The 26467-nt window shown below is 40.0% G+C and overlaps 2 protein-coding genes across 5 annotated transcripts in view; both read left to right on the plus strand.

The window, feature by feature from the left end:
* The first annotated feature begins 142 nt into the window (after positions 1 to 142).
* LOC125241554 (glycine--tRNA ligase) lies at positions 143 to 2634 on the plus strand. Its single transcript, XM_048150091.1, has one exon. It carries the CDS (start codon positions 242 to 244, stop codon positions 2438 to 2440), a length of 2199 nt encoding a protein of 732 aa, XP_048006048.1. The 5' UTR covers positions 143 to 241; the 3' UTR covers positions 2441 to 2634.
* Positions 2635 to 5913: 3279 nt separating this feature from the next.
* LOC125240419 (casein kinase II subunit beta) overlaps positions 5914 to 26467 on the plus strand; it is a 29843-nt gene continuing 9289 nt past the window's right edge. Inside the window, exons 1-7 of one of the 4 annotated variants that reach the window (XM_048148302.1) lie at positions 5914 to 6070; positions 7467 to 7542; positions 7624 to 7726; positions 8315 to 8414; positions 9149 to 9240; positions 14185 to 14374; positions 24267 to 24364. In XM_048148302.1, coding sequence (XP_048004259.1) covers positions 5970 to 6070; positions 7467 to 7542; positions 7624 to 7726; positions 8315 to 8414; positions 9149 to 9240; positions 14185 to 14374; positions 24267 to 24364 — 760 coding nt within the window. In that variant the 5' untranslated portion in view covers positions 5914 to 5969. Of the gene's footprint in view, positions 6071 to 7134; positions 7293 to 7466; positions 7543 to 7623; positions 7727 to 8314; positions 8415 to 9148; positions 9241 to 14184; positions 14375 to 24266; positions 24365 to 26467 lie in introns of those variants that run through there. The other 3 variants (XM_048148303.1, XM_048148304.1, XM_048148305.1) reach the window with 3 other exon arrangements.

The following is a 26467-nucleotide window of genomic DNA, read 5'->3' on the forward strand; positions in this document are numbered from 1 at the left end:
GATGAATTACATGAATTTTAAGACCCCGAAAGACCTGATTTATCGTTTCGACATAAAAAAATGTTCCCGTACATGAACGCAGCGTAGCACAAGTTTGACAGCTGTTGCAAAAGAATGTATCGTGAACGTGGCTTATGAATTTCATCACTCACGTTCTTTCACCGTCAGCTACCACGCGAACAAAACCCTAATTACCGGTGAACATATGTGAATAATATGTAAACGCACACACTTCATATAAATGAGAAACCTTTCCTCCCTATTTAATAAGTGTAGTGTACTTAGTAAACTTTTGCCAGTTGTCGTAACACCGCGCCGTCTGTCGCACCAGCTACAGCAGTGGGGCAGCAATAAGGTCCACAGGAAGATCAAAATACCCAATCCTCTTCGTGAAATAATAATGGGTGACCCCAAGATCGAGGAGATTCTGGCGCCGCTCCGCGCGAGCGTGAAGGAGCAGGGAGATTTGGTGCGTAAACTAAAAGAAGACAAGGCTCCTGAAATCGACGTGAAGAAAGCCGTTGCCGAACTCAAAGCTAGGAAAAAAATTCTGGAAGACAAAGAATTAGCGCTGGCGCCTACTGAAGAATCTTTCGATCGCGCCAAGATGGAGGATCTCATCAAGAGAAGATTCTTTTACGACCAATCCTTCGCCATCTATGGAGGTATCACTGGTCAGTTCGACTTCGGGCCGATGGGATGCGCGCTAAAAAGCAACATGATTCAGCTGTGGAGAAAGTACTTCATCCTCCATGAACAAATGTTGGAAGTGGACTGCTCTATTCTTACACCTGAACCTGTACTGAAGGCTTCCGGGCATGTAGAGAGGTTTGCTGACCTGATGACTAAAGATGTCAAATCTGGAGAATGCTTCCGCTTGGACCACTTGATCAAGGCGCATTTGGAGAAGATCAAGAGTGAGAAGAACACAAAGCCTGAGCTCAAAGCAGAGATTGAAGATATCCTTGTGAAGCTTGATGGCATGACTGCTGATGAGATGGCTGCACTTATGAAGAGGTTCGAAATGAAGTCTCCCATCAGTGGGAATGAGCTGACACCACCTATTGAGTTCAATCTCATGTTCAATACTCAAATTGGCCCATCTGGCCTAATCAAGGGCTTCCTTAGGCCTGAAACTGCCCAAGGCATATTTGTCAATTTCAAGCGACTTTTAGAATTCAACCAGGGCCGCCTACCATTTGCTGCAGCACAGATTGGTAACTCATTCAGAAATGAGATTTCTCCCCGCTCTGGTCTGCTCAGAGTGAGAGAATTCACCATGTGTGAGATTGAGCACTTCTGTGACTCCAAAGACCATCCCAAGTTTGAGGCAGTCAAAGACACTAAGATGTTACTGTACTCTGCTGACAACCAGGAACAGGGGCGGCCAGCTGAGATTGTCACTATTGGGGAAGCTGTGGCCAGAGGTACAGTCAACAATGAAACCCTTGGTTACTTCATGGCTAGAATTCATTTGTACCTGCTAGCAGTAGGTATTGATGCTAACAAGCTCAGGTTTAGGCAGCATATGGGCAATGAGATGGCTCACTACGCCTGTGACTGCTGGGATGCGGAATGCCTGTCCAGTTATGGCTGGATTGAGTGTGTTGGCTGTGCTGACAGATCTGCTTATGATTTGACACAACATACTAAAGCTACAGGTGTCAGATTAGCTGCTGAAAAGAAACTGCCAGCTCCTAAACAAGTAGTGGTTGTAGAAGCAGTTGCCAACAAAGCAGCCATTGGCAAAGCTTTCAAGAAAGATGCTAAAGTAATCAATGACACCCTGGCAGCCATGGATAATGCTGCTTTGGACCTGCTACAGAAGCAACTGGATGCAGAAGGAGCATATAATCTCATTACACCAAATGGTGAATTCAAGCTTACAGCCGATCTTGTCAGCGTTAAAAAGTCAGAAAAGACAATTCATGTAGAAGAGATCATACCTAGCGTAATTGAGCCATCCTTTGGTGTTGGAAGAATTTTATATTGCTTGTTGGAGCACAATTTCAAAATGCGCGAAGGTGATGAACAGAGGACGTACTTCTCGCTGCCGGCGACCGTCGCCCCCATGAAGTGCGCAGTGCTGCCACTGAGCGGCAACGCCGAGTTTCAGCTGTTTGTGCGCGAGCTCTCTCAAGAGTTGACATCTGCTGATGTATCCCACAAAGTCGACGATTCCTCCGGCTCGATCGGCCGCCGCTACGCTCGCACTGATGAGCTTGGCGTGCCATACGCTATCACGGTCGACTTTGATACGACGAAGGAGCCCCACACGGTGACGTTGAGAGAACGGGACAGCATGTCGCAAGTCCGTCTCCCTCTAGCTGACGTACCAAACGTAGTCCGCGACCTCTCGAACAGCAGGATCTCCTGGGCCAATGTTGAAGGGAAATACCCCAAATTCGAGCAGCAAGAGACCAAGGGAGCGGCCGCGTAGTATGAGGCATTCTGACGCAAACAAATGTTTGTCCAAGTGTCCTATGTGACGCAATCGAGGTGCACTCTTCTATAGTGTTAGCTTAAGCTTAATTGTGCATTTGTTTCCGAATTTTCACCTACATAATCATAATTCCAGTTGGAAATATCTTTGTATTTATTTTGCAGTCTACAAATAAACTTGAAATTACATTATTTTTTTCGTTTTTCTCAAAATTGCAATCATTTTAAGATTTTATTTATAACTACCAAAAAAACGATATTATAACCGACCGAAACGACATTATACCAATGTAGATCCTGTCTAAATACGGGGTAACAACCCCAGGTGCCATAGCCGAAGGGCATTTCTGCGACGCGAAACGAAAACGAAACGCCGCGAAAGGTAGTCTCATTGTCTGGCTCTGTCGCGCCAATACGCAAGAGCGATAGAGATAGATATCTACGAGCGTTTCGTTTCGTGAGCGTATGTGCCATTTGGCTACGTACCTACAAAAAACGTTACCATAATTCCCGACATCTCAACAGAACTATTTTATTAGTGGCTTCGATCACTACGAGGTAGCGACCTGTAAGCGGCACCGTAGCCGACCCTTTAAAATCTGTACACTCCTTTTTTGAAGATCCCAAAGGCCCCAAACTATAGACAAAGGAGAACATCGACAAGGAGTGAAGCGTCCGTGGGAGGAAATTCCTCTTAAACTAGGTAACGGTAAAGCTAGGAACATACTACGCGGACGTCCGTCGTAAAACGACCGCGACCGCGACCTATCAGTGTGCACGGAACAAAACATCCAGAGAGCCAGATTTCGATCGGACGTCCGTGTCAGTCCGCGTCCGTCGACCGATAGTTTGCACGGTTATGTATTTCCATTGTCCAGATTCCCGTCCGCGGTCGATTTACGACGGACGTCCGCGTAGTGTGTTCCTAGCTTCAAAGTAGTAGCACAGATTATTAATAAGTTACTAACGTAACAGGATCCTTCACTTGCCTGCAAGACGACAAATACCTACGCTTTGTTTAACTAATAGCAGGGGCGGCTCACTCCGCGATTCTATCGCCGCGCTACAAGTACATGCTGGCGGCCGCGAGTTCGCGGCCTACTCAGGGGTGGCGCGCGTTCTCACAGAACGCACGTTCACATTTTCTATTGTTACTTTACGTCGTGAAAATTATATGCGATGTCCGCATGTGGAATGGCTAATAATGCTTAGTTAAATAGACATAATTAATAAAATAAATACCATAGAACATTATTATACAGAATTACTATTGATTAAGTCCCACGGAAAAGTTCAATAAGGCTTGTGATGTTGGTATTTCAACCAAAAGATATACATACGGTATATATACCTAGAAAGTACCCAAGACTTGAATATAATTAGTAACATTTTATCTGAGTATTAATTCGTTTTAATCAATAGGCAACCCTATCGCCAGACGCCGCGCACGTGCGGCTCGTTTCTTTGTAAGAATTTTGTAGGCATTTAAAAAGGCGGCATTCCGTAAACATCTAATAATAATAAATAAGTTACTAAGTAAAACTCAGAAGAATAGTAGGTACGTGTCACGCGATTACACAGTCGGACGCGTGGCGCCTCTCGATCACTTGTTACCTCGAGGCAACTGCTAGCGGGTAGGTAATAAACGCGCGAGTCGCGCGACCGCGAGCCTGTGACGTAGGCCTAGTAGTAAACACAGTCAAGTACCTACTGAACATACATAGTCATGTCGAAACTTAAAGGGCCGTGTTAGGGACCATCCAGCGCGTCTTACGTCCTTCCTATACAAAATGTAATACTGAGTGGAGTTGTTAGGGTACCGTAGTCAACTAGGAACCCTTATAGTTTCGCCATGTCTGTCTGTCTGTCCGTCCGTCCGCGGATAATCTCATTAACCGTAAGCACTAGAAACCTGAAATTTGGTACCAATATGTATATCAATCACGCCAACAAAGTGCAAAAATAAATAAAACCGGCCAAGAGCGTGTCGGGCCACGCTCAGTGTAGGGTTCCGTAGTTTTCCGTATTTTTCTCAAAAACTACTGAACCTATCAAGTTCAAAACAATTTTCCTAGAAAGTCTTTAATAAAGTTCTACTTTTGTGATTTTTTTCATATTTTTTAAACATATGGTTCAAAAGTTAGAGGGGGGGACGCACTTTTTTTTCCTTTAAGAGCGATTATTTCCGAAAATATTAATATTGTCAAAGAACGATCTTAGTAAACTCTTCCTCATTTTTAAATACCTATCCAACAATATATCACACGTTGGGGTTGGAATAAAAAAATATATCAGCCTCCACTTTACATGTAGGGGGGGGTACCCTAATAAAACATTTTTTTCCATTTTTTATTTTTGCACTTTGTTGGCGTGATTGATATACATATTGGTACCAAATTTCAGCTTTCTAGTGCTTACGGTTACTGAGATTATCCGCGGACGGACGGACGGACGGACAGACAGACATGGCGAAACTATAAGGGTTCCTAGTTGACTATACTACGGAACCCTAAAAATTGAAAAAAATGTTTTATTAGGGCACCCCCCCCCCTACATGTAAAGTGGGGGCTGATTTGTTAATATTTTCGGAAATAATCGCTCCTAAAGGAAAAAAAAGTGCGTCCCCCCCCCCCTCTAACTTTTGAACCATATGTTTAAAAAATATGAAAAAAATCACAAAAGTAGAACTTTATAAAGACTTTCTAGGAAAATTATTTTGAACTTGATAGATTCAGCAGTTTTTGAGAAAAATACGGAAAACTAACGGAACCCTACACTGAGCGTGGCCCGACACGCTCTTGGCCGATTTTTTTTTAAATTACTTTCGGGCGGCGTGGCGCTGACGTCCGTTCCGCGTTTGGTTTCGCGTCTCAGGACATGCGTCGTGTGTGTGTGGATGGTCCCTTATGTTAGTATGGAATAGTACATTATGTTACAAGTGTGGAAAAAAGGAAGTTCGAGGCGAGTGGCGATCGCGACCGAAGCGACTGTTTTAAAACGAAACGAGTCACGAATTTCCTTTTCACGCGTGTACCGTACGTTTTTCGTGTCGCCACTCGTTTTGAACTCCCTTTTTACCGCACTTAATTGTATCGTAATCTACTATTACAGTACATATGACGCTATTTTATTTACCACACTAGTTAGGTAATGAACTCATTATGCAAGTATCAACTATAATATGTCAAAAATTTACAAGTCCATTTGTACACGATACGATTGCAAATCAGATCAAATTGCGTAAGTAGGTATGCATCTAAATTTGATCTGAATGGTTTTGAGGTCCTAGCCTGTCCAGAAGGACGAAGAAAAAAAAAAAAAAAGAATGGTTTTGAAACTTTGACTCAACTGTGGGTAGATAAAGATTTAAAAGTAGTGTGAGTGATCGTTATAACGGTCCCCTGTTGTAGTTTGTGAAGAACGGGACTATAATAGTTGATTTTGTGACGCCTAAACTACGCCGCCTGAAAAAGGCATCGGTAGTACTAATTCGGTCCTCTACTAGGTCCTTCAAAATAGTGTGTCCCATGGCCATGATGGCCATCACTGTAGTAATTATTTATTTGTTATACAAAGGGGCAAAGTTGTATTTTAACGCCAAGTGTGGAATTGAACAAGATTCTTACAGGTAACAAAATTAAAATTTTGAAAAAACCCCCGACCGCGACCTAGTGGACTGATTTTCATGAAACATGGCTAAGAACACTCCCGACTAACACAGCTTTCAAATGAAAAAAACTAAATCGAAATCGGTTCATCCGTTCGGGAGCTATGATGCCACAGACAGACACACACACAAACAGACAGACAGACAGACACGTCAAACTTATAACACCCCGTCGTTTTTGCGTCGGGGGTTAAAAACGAGCAAGTGAAAGGATTTTATAGTTGAACCACGAGCGAAGCGACGAGTGGTTCGAGAATAGAATCCTGAACTTAGCGAGTTTTTCAATACACGAGAAGTAAAATACATTTGCACCCGAGTGTAAGTGTAACACAAAACTTTTCCCCTCACTATAGCGAGGAAACTACAACGCAAAAAATGAGTTTATCACTGCTTCCAGTAGTTCCACAGGTGGTAAATCATCTTAATTCCTAGATTCATCTACTTTTATCAATTTTAAAGCAGTTAATTTGACTATATTCAAGGTCAACTTACTTTACCCACTAGTGGATAAAATGCGTTTTTACCCACTGGCATTAAAGGATAAAACACGCGTTTCCGAGCTAGTGAGGGGGAAAAATAAATTTTTGGTGTAAATCTGGCCCTCTCAAGTTCCTAACAATTTTCGCCCCTGTGAAAAAAGTTTTCCCACCAGTGCCCTAGAAGCATCGAATGCAGTTTGATTGCAGTAGATTGCAATCAAATTGCAATAAGATTGCAGACATGTCTGTTTGTCAAAAAGGCAAAATATAGTTAGTGCCAATCTGCCCATATAGTCACATTAAGTCACATATAGTGCCACTATAGTGCATTTTTATTTTCATTCGCCTTTCATTCTTTACATTCATTTCATTCAGATTCATAGATAAAGTATTACTTCATCTCGATTTATTTCAAGCAACAAAAACTAAGGAATAAACCAATTCATTATTTTATCTCTGCAATAATAATAAATGAAATATTATTACTTTATATTTTTACATGAACAAACTAGTGTTCATCCTACTCTATCTGTGAACGACCATAGACAAAGCTGGATATCCGCATCACTACACGAAACAGTGAATGAATGAAATTGTCTCCCTCTGAGGAGATCGTCAAGCGTGGCTAATCAAGGCACCAAAAGGTGAGGTTTATCGGCTTTAATTCCCTGTTTAACACGTTAAAAACCGCCAATTACGACCAAGTAAGTCCTGCTAGAGACACTGCATTATAGTTTAAATCTAAAATTAGCGTCAAATAGTTCAAGTCATCGTTACAATCTTAGGAATGCGAATTTGATGAAATGTGGCCAGTCAGGCGTTGGTTTTGTATGCAAGAAATTGTGACAACCAAGTTAGTGAATATTTGTGTGTTCCAGGAAAATGAGTAGCTCGGAGGAGGTATCATGGATTTCATGGTTCTGCGGGCTGCGGGGGAACGAATTCTTTTGCGAGGTGAGTAAAACGAATAATGGAAAACTGATTGCATTAATGCGCGAAGATAATGCCCTTATTGATCGTTATGTTCTATTTTAGGTGGACGAGGATTATATTAATGATAAATTTAATCTGACGGGGCTGAACGAACAAGTGCCGCACTACAGACAAGCCCTGGATATGATCCTGGACCTTGAGCCTGGTAAGACCCGTATTTTTATTCTTGCCTACTAGCTGTAATTTTATTATCTCCGAGAGAAATCTGTTTCAGTATGTTTCGTTTTTAGTGTATACTTCAAAAATTTTAAATTTGCAAAAAAATTACACAACACAGAAATTAGTCTGCACATTAATTACATAAATTTATTGTTACTGAATAATTTTCCTAAAAGATTGTCATCATTATGGGGCATAGTTATTTTTGTTATATATTTTTTTATTATCATCTTGTCTTGCATGTTTTGTTTATCTTAAAAAAAACTTGATGACACTTATGTTGTGAAGTGAATGAGAGCATAGTTTTCATTGGTGTTTCATTTCAAAAGTTGAGGTTGGTGGTGTAATTAAAAAAATTAATATATATATATATATTTTATAGGACATTACACAGATTGACTGAGTCCCTCGTTTCAATTTTGTCTGTAAGGTGAGCAGCAAAAGTATATGGCAAATTTATCAATAAATTCATTCATAATTCCTCCATGCAGGTTTGCAGCTCACTGTATTAATTCTATAAATTCACAACACTAACTAATGTTAGCGCAAATTCATTGATGGTAATATTGTACAGATGATGACTTGGACGAGAACCCCAACCAGTCTGACCTTGTGGAGCAGGCTTCCGAGATACTGTACGGGCTGATACACGCCCGCTACATTTTGACCAACAGGTTAGTCTTTTGCTCAAATGATATTTACTAACTTTTTTTTTATTTCATAGGCCATGAAATTTTTGCTACCAATGTTAACTGTGAAATTTCACTTTGTGGTATGGTCAAGGACTTTCATTGTTGAGCCACTTCTAGCTCACTTTATATTGGACATGTTATAGCTCTAAGCTGTTAAAAAACAAATGGGTGTGATACCTAAATGGCTGAGCAATTAAAGTCCTTGAGTGTACAAGGCATTTGGAGGCTTAATATACAGTATCATGTTTATTTTGTTCTCCGTTAAATTCGACATGCCACTCAAAATAAGCGCAAGACGTTGAGTTGCGGAAAATCGCCCATACTACAATACAAACAATAGGTTAATTATCAGGAATCACTTGGTATATCACTTTTTGTTAAATTCGAAAAAAAACTTCATCATTTACATTACGTAATAAATTAATTAATCAGTGTGATACACCCTTAAGAATAACAATCAAGTGTCAAGTAGTTATAAAGGCTATACTACACTTATTGACCCATTAAATAAATTTTTTGAATAAGTTGATAATAGAGTTCAGACACCAGTTTCTTAGAGAAATAAATTGTAATTCACCTGCAGGAACTTCCATTAAAGTTAGCAGAAACCAATAAAACATACTGTCATAGAACTGAAGGAGTGTGATAAAAACTCTTTTGTTTTGTATCTAGTAGTCTGTGCCATAGAGATAATATGTCTTATGTGTTGTCAACAGAGGTATTGGTCAGATGCTAGAAAAATTCCAAGCTGGAGACTTCGGACATTGCCCTAGAGTTTACTGTGAGACTCACCCTATGCTGCCGCTTGGTAAGTTTTTCTGCGTTAATCTGAGAATGAAAAAAATTATAACATTTCTATTGTTTTTGTTTATCAAAATTTCAATATCATTCCAAATGAACTTCAAGGTACAAAAATTGAGATATAAAAATATGCATTCTAGCATCAGGTTCCCAGTCCCCAGTACTGTGTAATCAATTCACAGTTCCTCTGAAGTCTGACTCAATGTCACGGTAGAGTGTCACTTTTTCACAAAAAAATAAGTACAATCTGTTTTTTATTTATTTTGCTTTTTGGCGCCCCTCGACTCGCTCTAGCCGAGATCCGGTCCTGGTCTGTCCTTGGGCCATTGTCACACTGCAGCAGCGTGACTAACTAACGTCAATACATTGAACTATACCTGTCAGTTAACTGGTTAAATTAGATATCCAATCGGCTAGCTCACTGGTTCAATGGCGGCTGAACAACACCCAGCCAGCTAATTTATTCATTAGAACATTTTCCCAATTTATTCACCTTTTTCTTGCCACTCATATTTTCATCATGAGCTAGCAATTAACATTCGTGTCCGATGTCCGAACGAAGATTCTGTTTCGGCCTTAAAACTGCAAACACATGAAATGTACCTCTCGGTCGGTTTCAGCTGAAAAAGAAAAACAATTAACCAGTACCGATAGCATGGTCGCGCGATAAACGTTAAATAGTGCAAAAGGGACGGTCTGATGTTATATCATTTATAGCGCGATCATGATTGCCTCCTGTTTTTCAATTTATTCTTGGAGTAGTTTTAATTTAACATTTAAAGTAATTTACGCAACGGAGTAAAATCGAGATGGCAAGTACGAGTGCATGTTTCGCCGACAGTAGGTATAATAATAGGAGGACGCACTTTTTGCATAGACTGGAATCAATGTCTAAGGCCAACCCTATAAAAAAACTTAGCTTATCCTGGTATGGCCTTTATCTCTGTCACTCCTACTGAAAGTTTCATAAGATTCCGCTCGATCATTTTGCACGTCTCATTAAATAAAATGATTTAAACCATGTGCGTTTTTTCCAAGTTCCATTACAACGCGATAAACCACTTTTTGGAAGTCTAGGCATTATGACAGTAATCTCATTATTCATATACTTCTTTGCTAGAAATTCACAAACAAATGGACTCTCCAAATATCTGATATACATATCAATAATTATTTCGCTTGTCATCAAATATTTTCAATTTTATCTTTAAATGTACCCGCACCGCACCGTATTTTTATTGTTTTCCGTTAAATTCGACAAGCAGTTAGGTTCATTATCAGGAACAGGTTTAAATTAAAAAAAATATTTTTTTTTCGTTTCCATACATAATAAATGAATTAATTAGTGTGAGAGGACCTTAATCTTAACATTGAAGTCAGTGTCAAGTGTCTGACGGCAAATGTCAAAACAAATAACATAATTATTTTTTTTAATAATTAGATAACCGTAAGGGCCCATTTAGATGGTACGAGAACTCGCATACGAGTTTTATTACATTGCGGTATTTGAGGCTGTGCAAAATTGTATGTAACCTCAACAGCCCGCAATGTAACTAAAATCGTATGCGAGTTCGCACGCCGTGTAAATCAGGCCTAAGAGTTAGGACGCTAGTTTCTTAGAGAAATTAATTCTACTTGAACTAAAGAACTTTCCTTTAAAATTAACGGAATTCAATAAAAACAGGATGTATAAGTTGATTATTTGTAACGACGTACCATGTAATGCAATATTACTTTATGGTGAACTAGTTTTTGCCCGCGGCTTCGCTCGCGTTAGAAAGAGACAAAAGTAGCCTATGTCACTCTCCACATCCTTTCAAATATCTCCACTTAAAAAATCACGTCAATTCGACGCTTTGTTTTGCCGTGAAAGACGGAAAAACAAACAGACAGACACACACACTTTACCTTTTATAATATTAGTATGGATAAAAACAATACAATACAATATTTGATCGCCCGGCCGGCTGAATCCTAACCTATGTATCCTCAATAGTCCGCATTGTATCTTCTAAAATAGCATGCGTTTTCGCGTGTCATCTAAATGTTCCTCGTGCGTGTTGTCGGTGACAAAGCTTCGACATCTGTACCTTTGATGCATACGATTATGGTACCTCTCAAAAACGATACTATCGAAATGACACAACTAGACAACAGATTGACGTCAATACTGTATCAAAGATTAAAATGGACGTGGATTTCAATTCTTAAGATATTTTGCAAGTGAAACCTATACAACACTGAAAAGGTTAAGGAACTCCGACGTTTTTGTGTAAAATTGAAGCCATTATAAACTCACGGCCATTTTGTGCAATAGGGAACTTGACTATACAATAATATTACTGTATAATAGTTATTTGTTCTACAAGGCGGCAAAGTTGTATTTTAACGCCGAGGGTGGAATTGAAAAACGAGCAAGTGAAAGGACTCTATAGTTGAACCACGAGCGAAGCGAGTGGATCGAGAATAGAATCCTGAACTTGCGAGTTTTTTACCACACGAGAAGTAAAATACATTAGCACCCGAGCCCGAGTGTAACACAAAACTTTTCTCCTCACACTATAGCGAGGAAACTACAACGCAAAAAATGCGTTTATCACTGCTTCCAGTAGTTCCACAGGTGGTAAATCATCTTTATTACTAGATTCACATACTTTTATCAATTTTAAAGCAGTTAATTTGACTTTATTCAAGGTCAACTTACTTTACCCACTAGTGGATAAAATGCGTTTTTACCCGCTGGTATTAAAGGACAAAACACGACACGTGTTTCCGAGCTAGTGTGGAGATAACCTAACCACAAAATTAAAATTTTGAAAAAACCCCCGACCGCGACATAGTGGACCGATTTTCATGAAACATGGCTAAGAACACTCCCGACTAACTCAGCTTTCAGACAAAAAAAACTAAATCAAAATCGGTTCAACCGTTCGAGAGCTACGATGCCACAGACAGACACACACACAGACAGACAGACAGACAGACAGACAGACAGACAGACAGACAGACAGACAGACAAACAGACAGACAGACATACACACAGACAGACACGTCAAACTTATAACACCCCGTCGTTTTTGCGTCGGGGGTTAAAAAATGTTTTATACCATGCACGAAATAAAGCATCAGATAATTAAAAAAAAACCATGCATGGACAGAAGTTATTTTTTTAATTTATATTTAATAAGTCAGGTAGAAATATATATAAAGTAACTGAGTTGACTGTGACGTCACTCAATGAGGAGGCACACTGACATTTTATCCCGCCAGGCGGCGCCTGTGTAAGTGGCTAGGCATGTCACTGTCATTCATATGTGAGAGAGAGAGAGAAAAATATCTTCTTGCTCTCACGGTTGAAATTCTTTATCTGTGCAATAGATTATTAAGGTTGCGCCATCTGTCATAACCTTTGAATGTGCCTCCTCATTCGATTTCATATAAATTCCATATTAGCAAGTTGTTCAAATTCGTTTAGAAAGTTCTTAAAAAGAAGCTGATTTGACTAGGAGGCAAGTAGCCTATCCGGGTTAATGTCTGGACACTTCCTGATAGGCATGAGTTTTACAGCGGTGCCGGAATATGATTTGCAGTATGTAGCTGTAAATCATCTAACATGTTCGCAATATCTGCTAAGGAACTGTTTTGGAAGAAATGGAACTATAAAACTATCGTAAGCATCTTTACAACGAAGGTCAAAATGATTCACCTCGCCCGCCCGCCTGCCAATGTAAGCCGGGCGCACACAGCAAGGAATGTCGCGAGGCAATTGCCTCGCCCGGCAAACGTTCTATTTAGACGTGCCTCGATCGCGGCAGTGAGCGCGTTTTGCTCGGTCGAGAAACCTGCTAACATGCGAGCACACTGCCTCGTGACGTGCCTGGCTCTGTGTGGACCCGACTATTAATGTAGGAGACTTAGGGTCTCCCCAAACCTATCGTAGAACGTGCGAACGAACTTAGTATGAACATGCGTACGGCAGCGTCAAGCGCCGCGTAAGCGTCTTCATACTGATAAGCGATTTTTGGTCGGCTAAAACCTATTCCGAGTCGATAGGTTTAGGGAAATGCTAAAATGGAAAGGAGTCCCCCTTTCAATTTGGGAATTTCAGTTAAATACAGCGTGTGGATTCCATACGGGCGAATAATGTATCCAGTTATAGTATCTAATCTAACCATACAAATCATATAGTATAATCATTTTATTAAAAAGTGTTATTAATTTAAGAGTAATTATTTTTTTAAATCTGACCAAGCAGATTGTACGCCGTCCATATTAACTTGACATGACATAAACGTCATGTCGTATTGACGTTTAGGTAGGTACGCTAATTGATGTGGACGTAATACATTGCGTGCTAAATTATTGTGTATGAAAAAAAATATCTCATCTATTCAATAAAAAAACCAGTTGTAGTTAGGCTCCTTAGGTCCAATACTAATCGTTATTCAAATATTCGCCCGTATGGAATACACACGCTGTATACTAGTGTTATTAACTAGATTTATCGAAAAAAATCTTTAAAATCGAGGTTCCGCTTTCGACTGTTTCCTCCTTCAAAACTTATTTAAACGGAACGAAATTTGAGAATCTGAATAACAGTGAAAAATCTGTGTCAGACCGTTTAGATTTTTTGGCTAATTGTTACCGATCTTGAGTAGATATCACACCTTTTTTTGAGTCATATTGAAAAAAGGCCGTTTTTAGAAATTTTTGATTGGCTCTAGCGTCTTTTAAAATAAAAATAGCAAAAAAATGAAAACGGTCTGACACAGATAAAAATAATAATAATCTGTGTTGAAAAAATCATTGCTCTATCTTCAAAAACCATCAGGGAGGAAATAGTCGAGAGCGTTTGTATGGAGAATTGACCTGTATCGTATCGTCATAACGTTGGCCAAGGACGATCGAGTTTCAGTTCCTTTTAGGTCCTGAACGTAAAATTTGCTCCCAGGTCTGTCGGACGTTCCCGGTGAGGCCATGGTGAAGGTGTACTGCCCGAAGTGCATGGACGTGTACACGCCCAAGTCGTCGCGACACCACCACACGGACGGCGCGTACTTCGGCACCGGCTTCCCGCACATGGTGTTCATGGTGCACCCCGAGTACCGGCCCAAGAGGGCCACCGTGCAGTTCGTGCCGAGGTAACTTGCTCTACATACAGACGTACTGCGAACTGATTTTATTTTCCTTCGTATTTTTCCGGAAACTTTCGTAGTTGTCATGCTAGTTCAGTGCGTCTTGTACTGAGACTGACTGAAATAGCAAGACACGTTCGTACGTTTCCGTAAGAATACGAAAGAAAAGCTTTTCGCACTACATCTGTACTGTGTACGTACGTACGTAGGTGAATCCACGTAAAAGTAACGTGAGTCGTGTTGTTTATTTGAACTACAGCTGCAAATGAAATTAACTATTCATAAATCGGGAAAGTAACACTTAATTATCTAAATTAGGTGGTAACTTACGCCGTTTCTACTAAGGCCTGGTCCTCTGTATTAAACTCAACAGTATTTAAAAACGTCGTTCGTTAGGCAGCGTTCCCACTTAAGCGTCGCGTGTCTCGGGGCGCGCAACGGACGTCCGCGCCACGCCGCCTGAATGTAATTCAAAAAAACGTCTTGGCGGCGCGTCTTACGTCCTTCCTATACAAAATGTACTGAGGAGACGTTTTTTGAATTACATTCAGGGGGCGTGGCGCGGACGTCCGTTCCGCACCTCAGGACATGCGTCTCTTAGATGTGGCCGGTCACTTACACGTGCCGGGATGACATTCTTCACTCGTCCCGAGTATTGCCACTCTTTTTTCGGCTCGTGTCAAGATCAGCAGGGTGTCCACTTTCTGGAAAGTCAAGGAAAGTCAGGGAAACTCATAGTGGTCATGGAAAGTCAGGGAAAGTCATAGAAATGCACCAAGAAAAAAAAAAAAAAAGTATGGAAAACTTAATATGATTTCTTGGGTTGGCCACATCCATGACAGCAAAGATGGATTCCCGATACCTAGTGATTTTAAGGCAACTTAGAATTGTCTCTTTAGACTTTTTATGACAAGTATACCTGGCCTAGATCCCAGTGATTGCTAATGAGGGATATCTTCATGCTCTAGCTGACCTTAATTTATCCGGCCCAAAATCCTAAATGCGGAAAATCCAGATTTTTTTTACATTGCGTGGCCCACCCACATATTCCAAAATGGCGAAGGGGGTCGGGAATAAATTCAGTTATTGTGATTCAGATTAACTGTAAAGTTTCACCACAATGTCTGCACCATGTACAACATTCGTAAGGTAGGTGCTTTTGCTAGGGCGACGTGAAAACGACAAAGTAACGTCGCTGTCCAAATTCTAATGATTCGGTCAAGTTGTGTTCGAATGTATGGGAAATTAAAAAAAATTAAATCCAGCTAAACTTTAATGTAGTATGGTACCAAAGCACCTTACCGTAAGGTATCAAACCGCATTTCGTTTTATTTAGATTTAATTTTTTTATTTTCAAAAAACACAGTTTGACCGAATCATAATAAATATCTATCTGACAATCCAAAGTGGAGTTCCTCATAAAGCCAATGGCGCAAAACGTCACATAGAGGTGCAATTTTGTACGAGTCAAAGGAGCATAGGAGGATAATAAGCCTGACGATAAAATAACTTCAAATCACTTTGAAACCTAAAGACATGTAGTGGCAAAACACCTAAATGGGCATCCTGACTCTGACAAAAGAGAAAAAATTTCGCGCTCGCTGCGCTTTTTTTTTCTAGCGTGGCTTATCTAAGGGCGCCGAAACTCAAACTCGCTCTACTCTGATAGAGTGCACAGGCCGGCACTGGTATAGCCAAAAGCAAATGGCGATAACTGGGCGTTTTCAAAAATAAATCTCGAATATCGAAATTCACCATTTTTTTATCGTCGGGATCGAATCAACTCATAATTCTGAGAAGAATGAGCCCAAACACGTCCAGATCTGGTGAAATTCGATATTCGAGATTTATTTTGAAAAACGCCCAACTACCAACTACAGATTTTGTTAATGTTAGTTTTATAAAACCAAATTAAAGTTTAATAGTTAACATAAAGGTAAAAAAAACCGGCCAAGAGCGTGTCGGGCCACGCTCAGTGTAGGGTTCCGTAGTTTTTCGTATTTTTCTCAAAAACTACTGAACCTATCAAGTTCAAAATAATTTTCCTAGAAAGTCTTTATAAAGTTCTACTTTTGTGATTTTTTTCATATTTTTTAAACATATGGTTCAAAAGTTAGAGGGGGGAGGGGACGCACTTTTTTTTCCTTTAGGAGCGATTATTTCCGAAAATATTAATATTATCAAAAAACGATCTTAGTAAACCCTTATTCATTTTTAAATACCTATCCAACAATATATCACACGTTGGGGTTGGAATGAAAATAAATATCAGCCCCCACTTTACATGTAGGGGAAGGTACCCTAATAAAACATTTTTTCCATTTTTTATTTTTGCACTTTGTTGGCGTGATTGATATACATATTGGTACCAAATTTCAGCTTTCTAGTGCTTACGGTTACTGAGATTATCCGCGGACGGACGGACGGACGGACAGACAGACATGGCGAAACTATAAGGGTTCCTAGTTGACTACGGAACCCTAAAAAACGGACAGACAGACGCACGAGTGATCCTATAAGGGTTCCGTTTTTCCTTTTTGAGGTACGGAACCCTAAAAAAACCGCTTTTTTTTTCAGGTTTTTTTTCCAAGCCAAAAAACCGGTTTTTTTTGCAATCCTGAGCAAAAGTGTTAAAAAATTTAAAAATGTCATCATAGAATGAAATTGGTCAGGGAAATTTTCTTAAATGGTCATGGAAAGTCAGGGAAAAGTCAGGTATTTTTTTTGGGTTTAGTAGTGGACACCCTGAGATGTCTCCGGACTCTTGAATTAATGACATACGTCCCGCACTAGTAACGAAATGTACTGTTTTTTATTGTTTTCATACATAATAAATAGTCTGTGAGATCCTTAAACATTATAGTGTCAAGTATCTGACGGCACATGTCATAATAAATAATACTATGAAGTCATATGTGGATTAACACTTATTGAGCCATTAAATAAATGTATATTTTGAAAAACTCAAACTTTATAAGGATAGTAGCAAAAGAAGTGTTAGGGGAATCGAAGGGAAAAGGTATTATAGACAAGGAAACGTGGTGGTGGAACGAGGAAGTGCAGAATGTATTAAAAGAAAAAAAAACAGGCATTTAAAGCATGGCAGAAGGTTAAAACTGGACAGGAAACGGCTGAAAAGGCCATAAAAAGGAGTGCCTACTTAGAGTGTAATGAGCGCGTTACAAAACACGGAGAAACTAAAAAGCAAAAAATAATAAACCTTTGAATTCAGATTTCTTATCGGATTGCAATAATCTAAACATCCAAATTATAAACAAATCAATTACTTTTGTAGTCGGTACCAGACCTGTTCATCGCCTTGCTATTCCTGTTTGCACCACCCAACCATACGCAGGCTGGTACCGACTCCAAAAATAATTGATTTGTTTATAATTTGGATGTTTAGATTATTGCAATCCGATAAGAAATCTGAATTCAAAGGTTTATTATTTTTTGCTTTTTAGTTTCTCCGTGTTTTGTAACGCGCTCATTTTTGAAGGCGGTTTTATTTTTTGTTAAAAAGTTTATTTATTTGTTGATTTTTAGTGGTTCCTATTGATATTTTATGTATCAGTCCGAATATATGTACAGTAGTGAAAGAATTATCCTTTAACTCCTAACCATTGAGGAGTTGACCTTCCATCATCAGCTCAGCCACATAAAGTTATCACCATCAGGCGTAAATACTGGTGTACCTTGAAAAATACACTAAAAACATTACATGTGCCTATAACATTTGAGGAGTTCCTCCGATTTCTCCAAGATCCCATCATCAGACCCCGACTTGGTGCCAATGGGACCATCTCGAGGTTATACCTGATCGAATGAAAAAAAAATTTTGAAAATCGGTCCATGATTCTCGGAGATATCGAATAACATACATACAAAAAAAAAATAAAAAAAAACATTCAGTCGAATTGAGAACCTCCTCCTTTTTTGAAGTCGGTTAAAAAGTTGGCAAAACGTGCAGTTGCTATTGCCAAATCAACAGCACAGGACAAATTGTATTACTCCTTAGACAGTCCCAAAGGAGAAAAACAGCTGTATCGTCTTGCCAAAGCTAGAGAAAGAAGTTCTCGTGATATATCCCACATAAAATGTGTGAAAGATGATGTAGGGAAGGTGCTAACGAAAGATGATGATATAAGAGGACGTTGGAAAGGATACTTTGAAAGGTTGATGAATGAAGAAAATGATAGGAGCAGGGTATTGCATCACAAGCCGATAAATATGGGTGCAGTGAGAGATGTATGTATGGATGAGGTAAGAACGGCAGTGAGAAGTATGAAAAATGGAAAATCGGTAGGACCAGACGACATACCAGGAGAAGTATGAAAGTTGTTGTGTGAGGATGGATGTATGTGGCTGACTTTGTTCTTCAATAAGTTGTTGCACGAAGAAACTATCCCCGATAAATGGTGCGACAGTTTACTGGTGCCCATCTTCAAAAACAAGGGGGATGTACAGGAATGCAACAACTACAGAGGAATAAAGCTCATGTCACATACCATGAAATTATGGGAAAAAGTGATAGAGAGACGCCTGAGAGAAGAGAGTAATATAACACAAAACCAGTTCGGGTTTATGCCGGGGAGAAGTACTACAGACGCCATTTTTGCACTTCGCCAATTGTGCGAAAAATACAGACGTGCAAAAAAGAACTTGCATATGGTGTTTGTTGACCTCGAAAAAGCATACGATCGCGTACCCCGAGAGGTTTTGTGGTGGGCTCTGAAAGAGAAATGCGTGCCTGGGAAGTATGTGGAGCTAATTCGGTCAATGTACAACCAATGTTGTACACGCGTCCGGTCAGCTGCCGGCACCACCGACAGGTTCAGTGTCGCGGTGGGCATGCATCAGGGATCGGCTCTAAGCCCGTACCTCTTCCTGCTTATTATGGACGCCTTGTCGTCGGACATACGGGAGGATGTACCCTGGTGTATGCTTTTCGCCGATGACATTGTGCTTGTCGGTGAAGACGGACACGAGGTACAGAGCAGACTCGAGACATGGCGGCAAAGGCTGGAGAATGTTGGCTTGAAGATCAGCAGATCTAAAACAGAACATATGTTCTGTGATTTCGGCGGTCTCTCTAGTTTTGCTGCCATAGAACTCGATGGCACTTTATTGCCGGTCTGCTCCGACTTCAAGTACCTTGGCTCGCTCGTACAGTGCGATGGCGATATCGACCGGGACGTGAAAAACCGGATTAGCACAGGGTGGATGAAATGGAGACAGGTTACGGGAACTATTTGCGACGCCCGGATGTTCATAGTTCATAGTTCATAGTTATTTATTCATTAACAATATTACATTGTGTTTGAATCTTAAATCTAGGCACACAAGATCAAAACATAATATTCACATGCATGCAATAACAAAACATAATATTTAGAGAAACATAACATTCAATAATTCATTTGTCAAAATAGTCTGATGCCTCTTCGATTGAAGGGTAAAATTTATAAATCCATCATCAGACCTGTCGTCATGTATGGGTCAGAGTGCTGGGCCCTAAAGGTGATGGATGAAAAGAGATTGCATGTAACAGAGTTGAGAATGTTAAGATGGATGTGTGGCGTGACAAGGGTGGATAAGATAAAGAATGAGTATATAAGAGGAAGCCTGATAGTTGCACCGATAGTAGAAAAAGTAAGAGCTAATCGTCTGGCATGGTATGGGCATGTGATGCGAAGGGATGAAAGTCATGTGACGAGAAAGGCATTGCGAATGAGTGTGGAAGGAAGTAACGGGAGAGGAAAACCGAGGAAAAGGTCGATGGATTGCGTGAGAGATGATATGAAGCGAAAGCAAGTGAATGATGAAATGACGGATGATAGGGAGGTATGGAAGCGGAAGACATGCTGCGCCGACCCCAAATGAATGGGATAAGGGCAGGCGAATGATGATGATGATGATTTTGAAAAACTCAATAACATTAAGAGTATGAATTAAGAGTCAAGAAACTAGTTTATTAGAGAAATTAATTTTATTTGACGTAAAAAATCTTAAAGTTAACGTAAATCAACAAAACCAGGTTGTTTATTCTTCTCAATATGCTATTGTTGTAAACCATGACCTTTTGTATTAAAACCTCTTAAACTTTCTGAAACATTAAGTTCTAAAAGAAGTCTGTTAAAAGCGGTTAGTCAAGAAGTCACGGGGCAAATCTCTAGGTAAAGGCAATTTATTTTAGACTGATTTACCTAATCTCGTAAGTACCGGCGTATTTGTACAAATACTAATAAAATTATATTTGAATTTAGTAGAAATAAACGAAAGCGCTGGGGGCCTAGCGGTAAGAGCGCGCGACTTTCAATCCGGAGGTCGCGGGTTCGAACCCCGGCTCGTACCAATGAGTTTTTCGGAACTTATGTGCGAAATGTCATTTGATATTTGCCAGTCGCTTTTCGGTGAAGGAAAACATCGTGAGGAAACCGGACTAATTCCAATAAGGCCCAAGTTACCCTTCGGGTTGGAAGGTCAGATGGCAGTACCTTTTCGTAAAAACGAATGCCTACGCCAAATCTTGGGATTAGTTGTCAAAGCGGACCCCAGGCTCCCATGAGCCGTGGCAAATGTCGGGATGACGCAAGGAGGATGGTAAAAGGAAAGTTCCAAATGTGTCGCTTAACTTCAGACTTGGGTAAATCCATTTTGCTTTAAGGTTCAATATATAAAAAATGTAATATGATCTGAAAGATAATCAACCTTATAGCAGAATGGATTTACCCAAGTTTGAAGTTAAGCGACACAAATTAACCCTTAATTCGGCAGAAAATGGTCATAGTCGTGAGTTCAAGCCTCTTGATTCTGACTCGGAAAAAAATACAAAAAGAGGGTCAAAGGTCCATGTCGTTCGGCAGGGCGAACATTCTCCAATCAAGGGAAATCTGATTAGTATTTCTGGTGTCCATGGGCGGCAGTGATCGCTTACCATCAGGCAACCTGTCTGCTCGTTTGCCTCCTGTCCCATAAAAAAAAAGTATATAAGACGGAATTCGAAACGACTGGCGATAAATTGAAACACGACCGAAGGGAGTGTATTAAATGTACACGATTTAAGGGCGTTACCTGCATTAATGACCTTCGATTTGAATTTATTGATATTATCACAGAATATATAATAGTACAAGTACAGAAGGCCCACTGCTTTGATGTTCACGACGTGCCGCCTTTTTAAATGCCTACAAAATTCTTACAAAGAAACGAGCCGCACGTGCGCGGCGTCCGGCGATAGGGTTGCGAATTAATACTCAGATAAAATGTTATACTATTCTATTCAGGTCTTGGGTACTTTCTAGGTATATATATAGTGTTTATATATTTTTGTTTAAGTTCCAACATCACAAGCCTTATTGAACCTTTCCGGGGGACTTAAGCAATAGTAGATCTGTGTAAAAATGTCTTATGGTATTTATTTTATTCATGATATTTATTTAAGCTTTATTAGCCATTCCACACGCGGACAACGCATATGAACCCTAAAAAAAACTCGCGACGTAAAGTAACTACAGAAAGTGTGAACGTGCGTTCCGTGAGAATGCGCGCCACCCCTGAGTAGGCCGCGAACTCGCGGCCGCCAGAATGTACTTGTAGCGCGGCGATAGAATCGCAGAGTGAGCCGCCCCTGATATTATGATAGTTTCTAAGGCCTATCATATTAACAGCATCGTCTTTAAACAAAATTGTAGCTCATAATTACTTGACAGCTCATTGTTTCTGTGATATTTGGCATCAAAGTTGAAAAATTTTGGGGCCATAAACTGGTTTTTTGGTCATACGAGGCATGATTGAAAAGTTCGCGGCTTAAGTATGAAATCAAAACCAAAGTTTTTTTATAATATTTTTATTTCTCTACGTAGTCCCCGTTAAGGTCTTTGCACTTATTCCATCTGGATTCCAAAGCCATTATACCACTTTTAAAAAAAAATTCCTCCAGGCCTTCAAAATAGGTATCCACTTCAGCTTGGACCTCGTCGTTGGTCAAAAATTTCTTACCACCCATGTGTTTTTTTAAGTTTGGAAATAAATGGAAGTCCGATGGTGCCAAATCGGGTGAATAAGGCAGATGCGGCAATAATTCAAACCCGCAATTATGAATTTCTGTGGAAAAGAACTTTCTTTGTCAGCACTCCAGGTCTTTTTACTTTCAAAGTCGACGTAAAAGTCGACGTAATCGACGTAAAAGTTCGCAATAATAGTCCGAGTTTATAGTCGTACCTTTTTGGAGATAGTCAACCATTATTACACCCTTTGCGTCCTAGAACACTGATGCCATAACTTTATTTGCCGACAAAATGGCCTTTGCCTTTTTGGGTGGCGGAGATCCAGCACGAACCCACTGTTTTGATTGCTGTTTAGTCTCATCCACAGTAACATATATGTCCAAAAAGTCTTGAGGGTCAGCTTCATACAGGTCTAGACAGTCGCGTGAAATTGTTAGACGAGTGATTTTTTGTTCCACTGAAAGGAGCTTTGGAACCCATCTCGCCGACACCTTGGAAAACCCTAAATCGTTAACTATAATGTTTTGAGTTTTTTCATAGGAGATGCCTACGATGTCGGCTATTTCTCTCACTTTTAACCGTCGGTCTTGGATTATCATTTTGCATACAGTTGCCACATTATTTGGATTGGTCGCAGTAGTTGGCCTCCCGGAGCGAGGGTCATCTGCGATACTGACTCGTCCACGCTTGAATTCAGCTGCCCACTTTTTTACCATCGTAAGAGGAAAAACTTATTTTAAAATATTGCATTTAATTAAAATTTCGCGGGATGACAACTAAATAATGACAGTTCAAAATGACGGCAGAAAAAAGAAACTAAGTTTTTTTTTAATGGTCAGGCCGCGAACTTTCCAATCAGCCCTCGTAAATTTTGTTTTAATTACTTTATAAAATTAAAATCTCTCTTGAATTTTTTGAAAAGTCTAAGGTGAATCCAAACATGTAGATTTCATGTATGTAAGACCTTTCACTAAAATCAAATTTCGATAAGAGTGTTTTTTTAGACCATGTTTAAACAATTCATAAAAAAATAAGTATAACTTTTTTTCAAAATATGGCTCTTACGAATAAAGATAAAATATTGAAGAACCGATGTCCGTTGGTCTTATAATTCTATCTGTAGTGCAAATTTAGGAGTTTTAACTCAAAACTTGTCAAAAATCTATGAAAAGCGTGTGGAGCCCCTTAACGTTTTACAGTACATATTGCCATTTCAATCATTTACATAGTTGCGTAATGAGCTCATTACCTAACTAGTGCGGTGATGTAGGTGTAAATAGCGGGAGAGGAAAGCCGAAGAAAAGATGAATGGACTGTGCGAGAGATACGAAACGGATGCAAGTGAATGACGAGACGAGATGTGACGACCGGTCTGGCCTAGCGCGCAGTGACCCTGCCTGCTAAGCCGCGGTCCCGGGTTCGAATCCCGGTGAGGGCATTTATTTGTGTGATGAGCACACATTTGTTTCTGACCCATGGATGTTTTCTATGTAAATAAGTATTTGTATATTATATACATATATTGTTGTCTGAGTGAGTACGCGCAACACAAGCCTTCTTCAGCTTACCGTGGGACTCAGTTAACCTTTCAGGACCCGTTGGCTCACAAGGTCAAAAATTTAAATGACACCTTAACTAGTTTTGGTATTATTCAAATTTGAGTGTTCCTATTTTGACATATGGGTTTCGAATAGTTAATCTGTGTAAGAAGTCCTACAATATTTAATATGTATTTATGAGATGAGATGACGTCCGATAGAGAGGTATGGAAGAAAAAGACATGCTACGCCGACCTCAAGTAATTGAATGATGACGCACTGTAAAAATATATCTAGGTCTAGGTCTTACAAAGCTAAAACAGCTGTTTTATAATCCAATTTGTATTGCAGACTATACGGCTTCAAAATCCACCCGCTCGCGTACCAGATCCAGCAGCAAGCCGCGGCCAACTTCAAGGCGCCGCTGCGGTTACTCTCCTACAACAACGGTAAACGCTAGGGGCGCGCCGCGCTCCTGCGCGCGCTCGGCCGCTCTGTCCGCTGACGACCACCCCGTCGCCTGGGCTGATTGGTCGACGGTTCTGTATAAGTGTAACGCCTGAGTGCACGCTCATCATATTGGAGGGCGGGGCGTGCGGCGTGCATGTCAAACAATTGAAGATCATACAAGTGCCCTGAGTCGATAGCGTCCTACCGAGAGTCCACTCAGGCCTTACACTAATTGTCTGCGGCCGATTGTAACATCGTGAAAAGAATCTTTGACTCCGTTTCCGAGTCTGTGTAGCCCGTTCTACAGGTTGATTCACGAAAGATGCCACGAATGGAATTAACGAAACTTTTATTGTGAGTAACATCGGTTATACAGTCGTAACTGTCAAAAGGCACTATGTATTTTATTGATTAATCTGTCACACACTCACGTCACACACCGATATTTTCATTCACTCTTTCATTCCATTGGTGGCAAGTCTTGTGAAGTGACCTGTTTCTCTAGACAATTTGCCCTTTGGACACACATCAACCTAATGAACCTATTAGATTCATGTGACTTGCGTCTAAATATTATACGAGAACTTTACGATTGGCCGCCGACATCGAACGACGATGCTGACCATTCCCATCCGACCGTTTAGCATGAACCACTACACGTTGTCTGGTGCATACTTCAAGTATGGTGTCGCACGCGGCCAACGAAAGGCATGCCAAGCGTTATGACGACACAATCAAATTTTTAAATCTGTATACAATTTTACACATTATTTATTTGAAATCCCATGGTAAAAACTGAAACATGTAATGTAACTCATAGACCTTTACTTTTCCTGAAGCCTAAAGAATAGACCTACCTTGAATTCGAAAAAAAAGGTGCCTATATAAATAATTGATATGTACTGCAGATTTTGAACAAAACTGGGGTTGGTCTCATAGTAAATGGTTTTATTTTTCAGTATCAGCATTCAAAAAGTGTCTTTGCCTAAAATGTTACAGTTTTAATTTGTATGTTGGTAATATTTTACTTGGTGACTGTGTTAATAGTGCGGGATGCAGTCGACCAATGAGCCCAGACGACTCTGTACATTAGTTATTATTATTATCCTAGTGTACAGGTTGGTTCACAGAGCTGGCGCGAATTGAATGAATGGGTGAATGAAAATATCTCGACAACTGTTGCCTTCATTCCATTCGTTCCAGCTTTCGTAAACCTGCCTGTATAATGTCAACCAATGTATGCTAAACCACTGTCCTAAAGAATTATTACTGAATAATAAAACTTATCGTGATATAGTTCGGGTTTAAAGTGGGTCGCATGCTTTTTCTTTAGAACAGTGTAGTAATGCTCGGTATACACGATCTAATTTCATTGACATTTGTTTGTTCGTCCTTCTCAGTCGGGTTTTATATGACGAACACCGCACACTACGTATGCAAAACAATTCTTAAGTTTTTACCGTTTAATTAATGTATAATATGCAATAAAAATTCATTATATTTATTAATAATGTGTGTTTTATTTCAATTACCATACATGGTGTGGGGTGTTGTTGATGTCCATTTAACATTTTAACTGTCTTTAGTCCCTTTATTTAATGGTGTGCGTGTATTCGGGGCTGCTATATATAATAAGTCTGCGCGGAAAGTGGAGATTCATGGAATATAAGGGACTTAATACATTCCTTGACTCTTCTCTTTCCGCACTGACTCTACATGTTGCCAAGACTGTTTACTCTACCGCTTAAAGGTAGACGTCCACACGGTAGTATCGTAGCGTAGCGGTGGAGGCACTGTGTCTCCTGTTGTTTATTGTGTACTTTGTGACGTGCTATATGATGAAAGCTAAATTCCGTAGTAAGATGCGAGTCTGTGGACGCTTACCTTAACTCATACGGTCCTTGAGAAGATTAACTTTACTATTGTAACATTCATTGGAAAGGTAAGACACCCAGAGCGTGTTCTCTGCTAGAAAACCATCAAGAGTTAAGTGGTATAGTCTGGCAAAGACAGTAGAAATTAAAAAGTGGCAACATCGTAACGTCATCTAGTTTACTAATGCGTATTGATTTGAAACAGACGTAGAGTTGGCACTTTTTTTC

The sequence above is a fragment of the Leguminivora glycinivorella genome, chromosome Z, assembly GCF_023078275.1.
Source record: "Leguminivora glycinivorella isolate SPB_JAAS2020 chromosome Z, LegGlyc_1.1, whole genome shotgun sequence".
Taxonomy (NCBI): domain Eukaryota; kingdom Metazoa; phylum Arthropoda; class Insecta; order Lepidoptera; family Tortricidae; genus Leguminivora; species Leguminivora glycinivorella.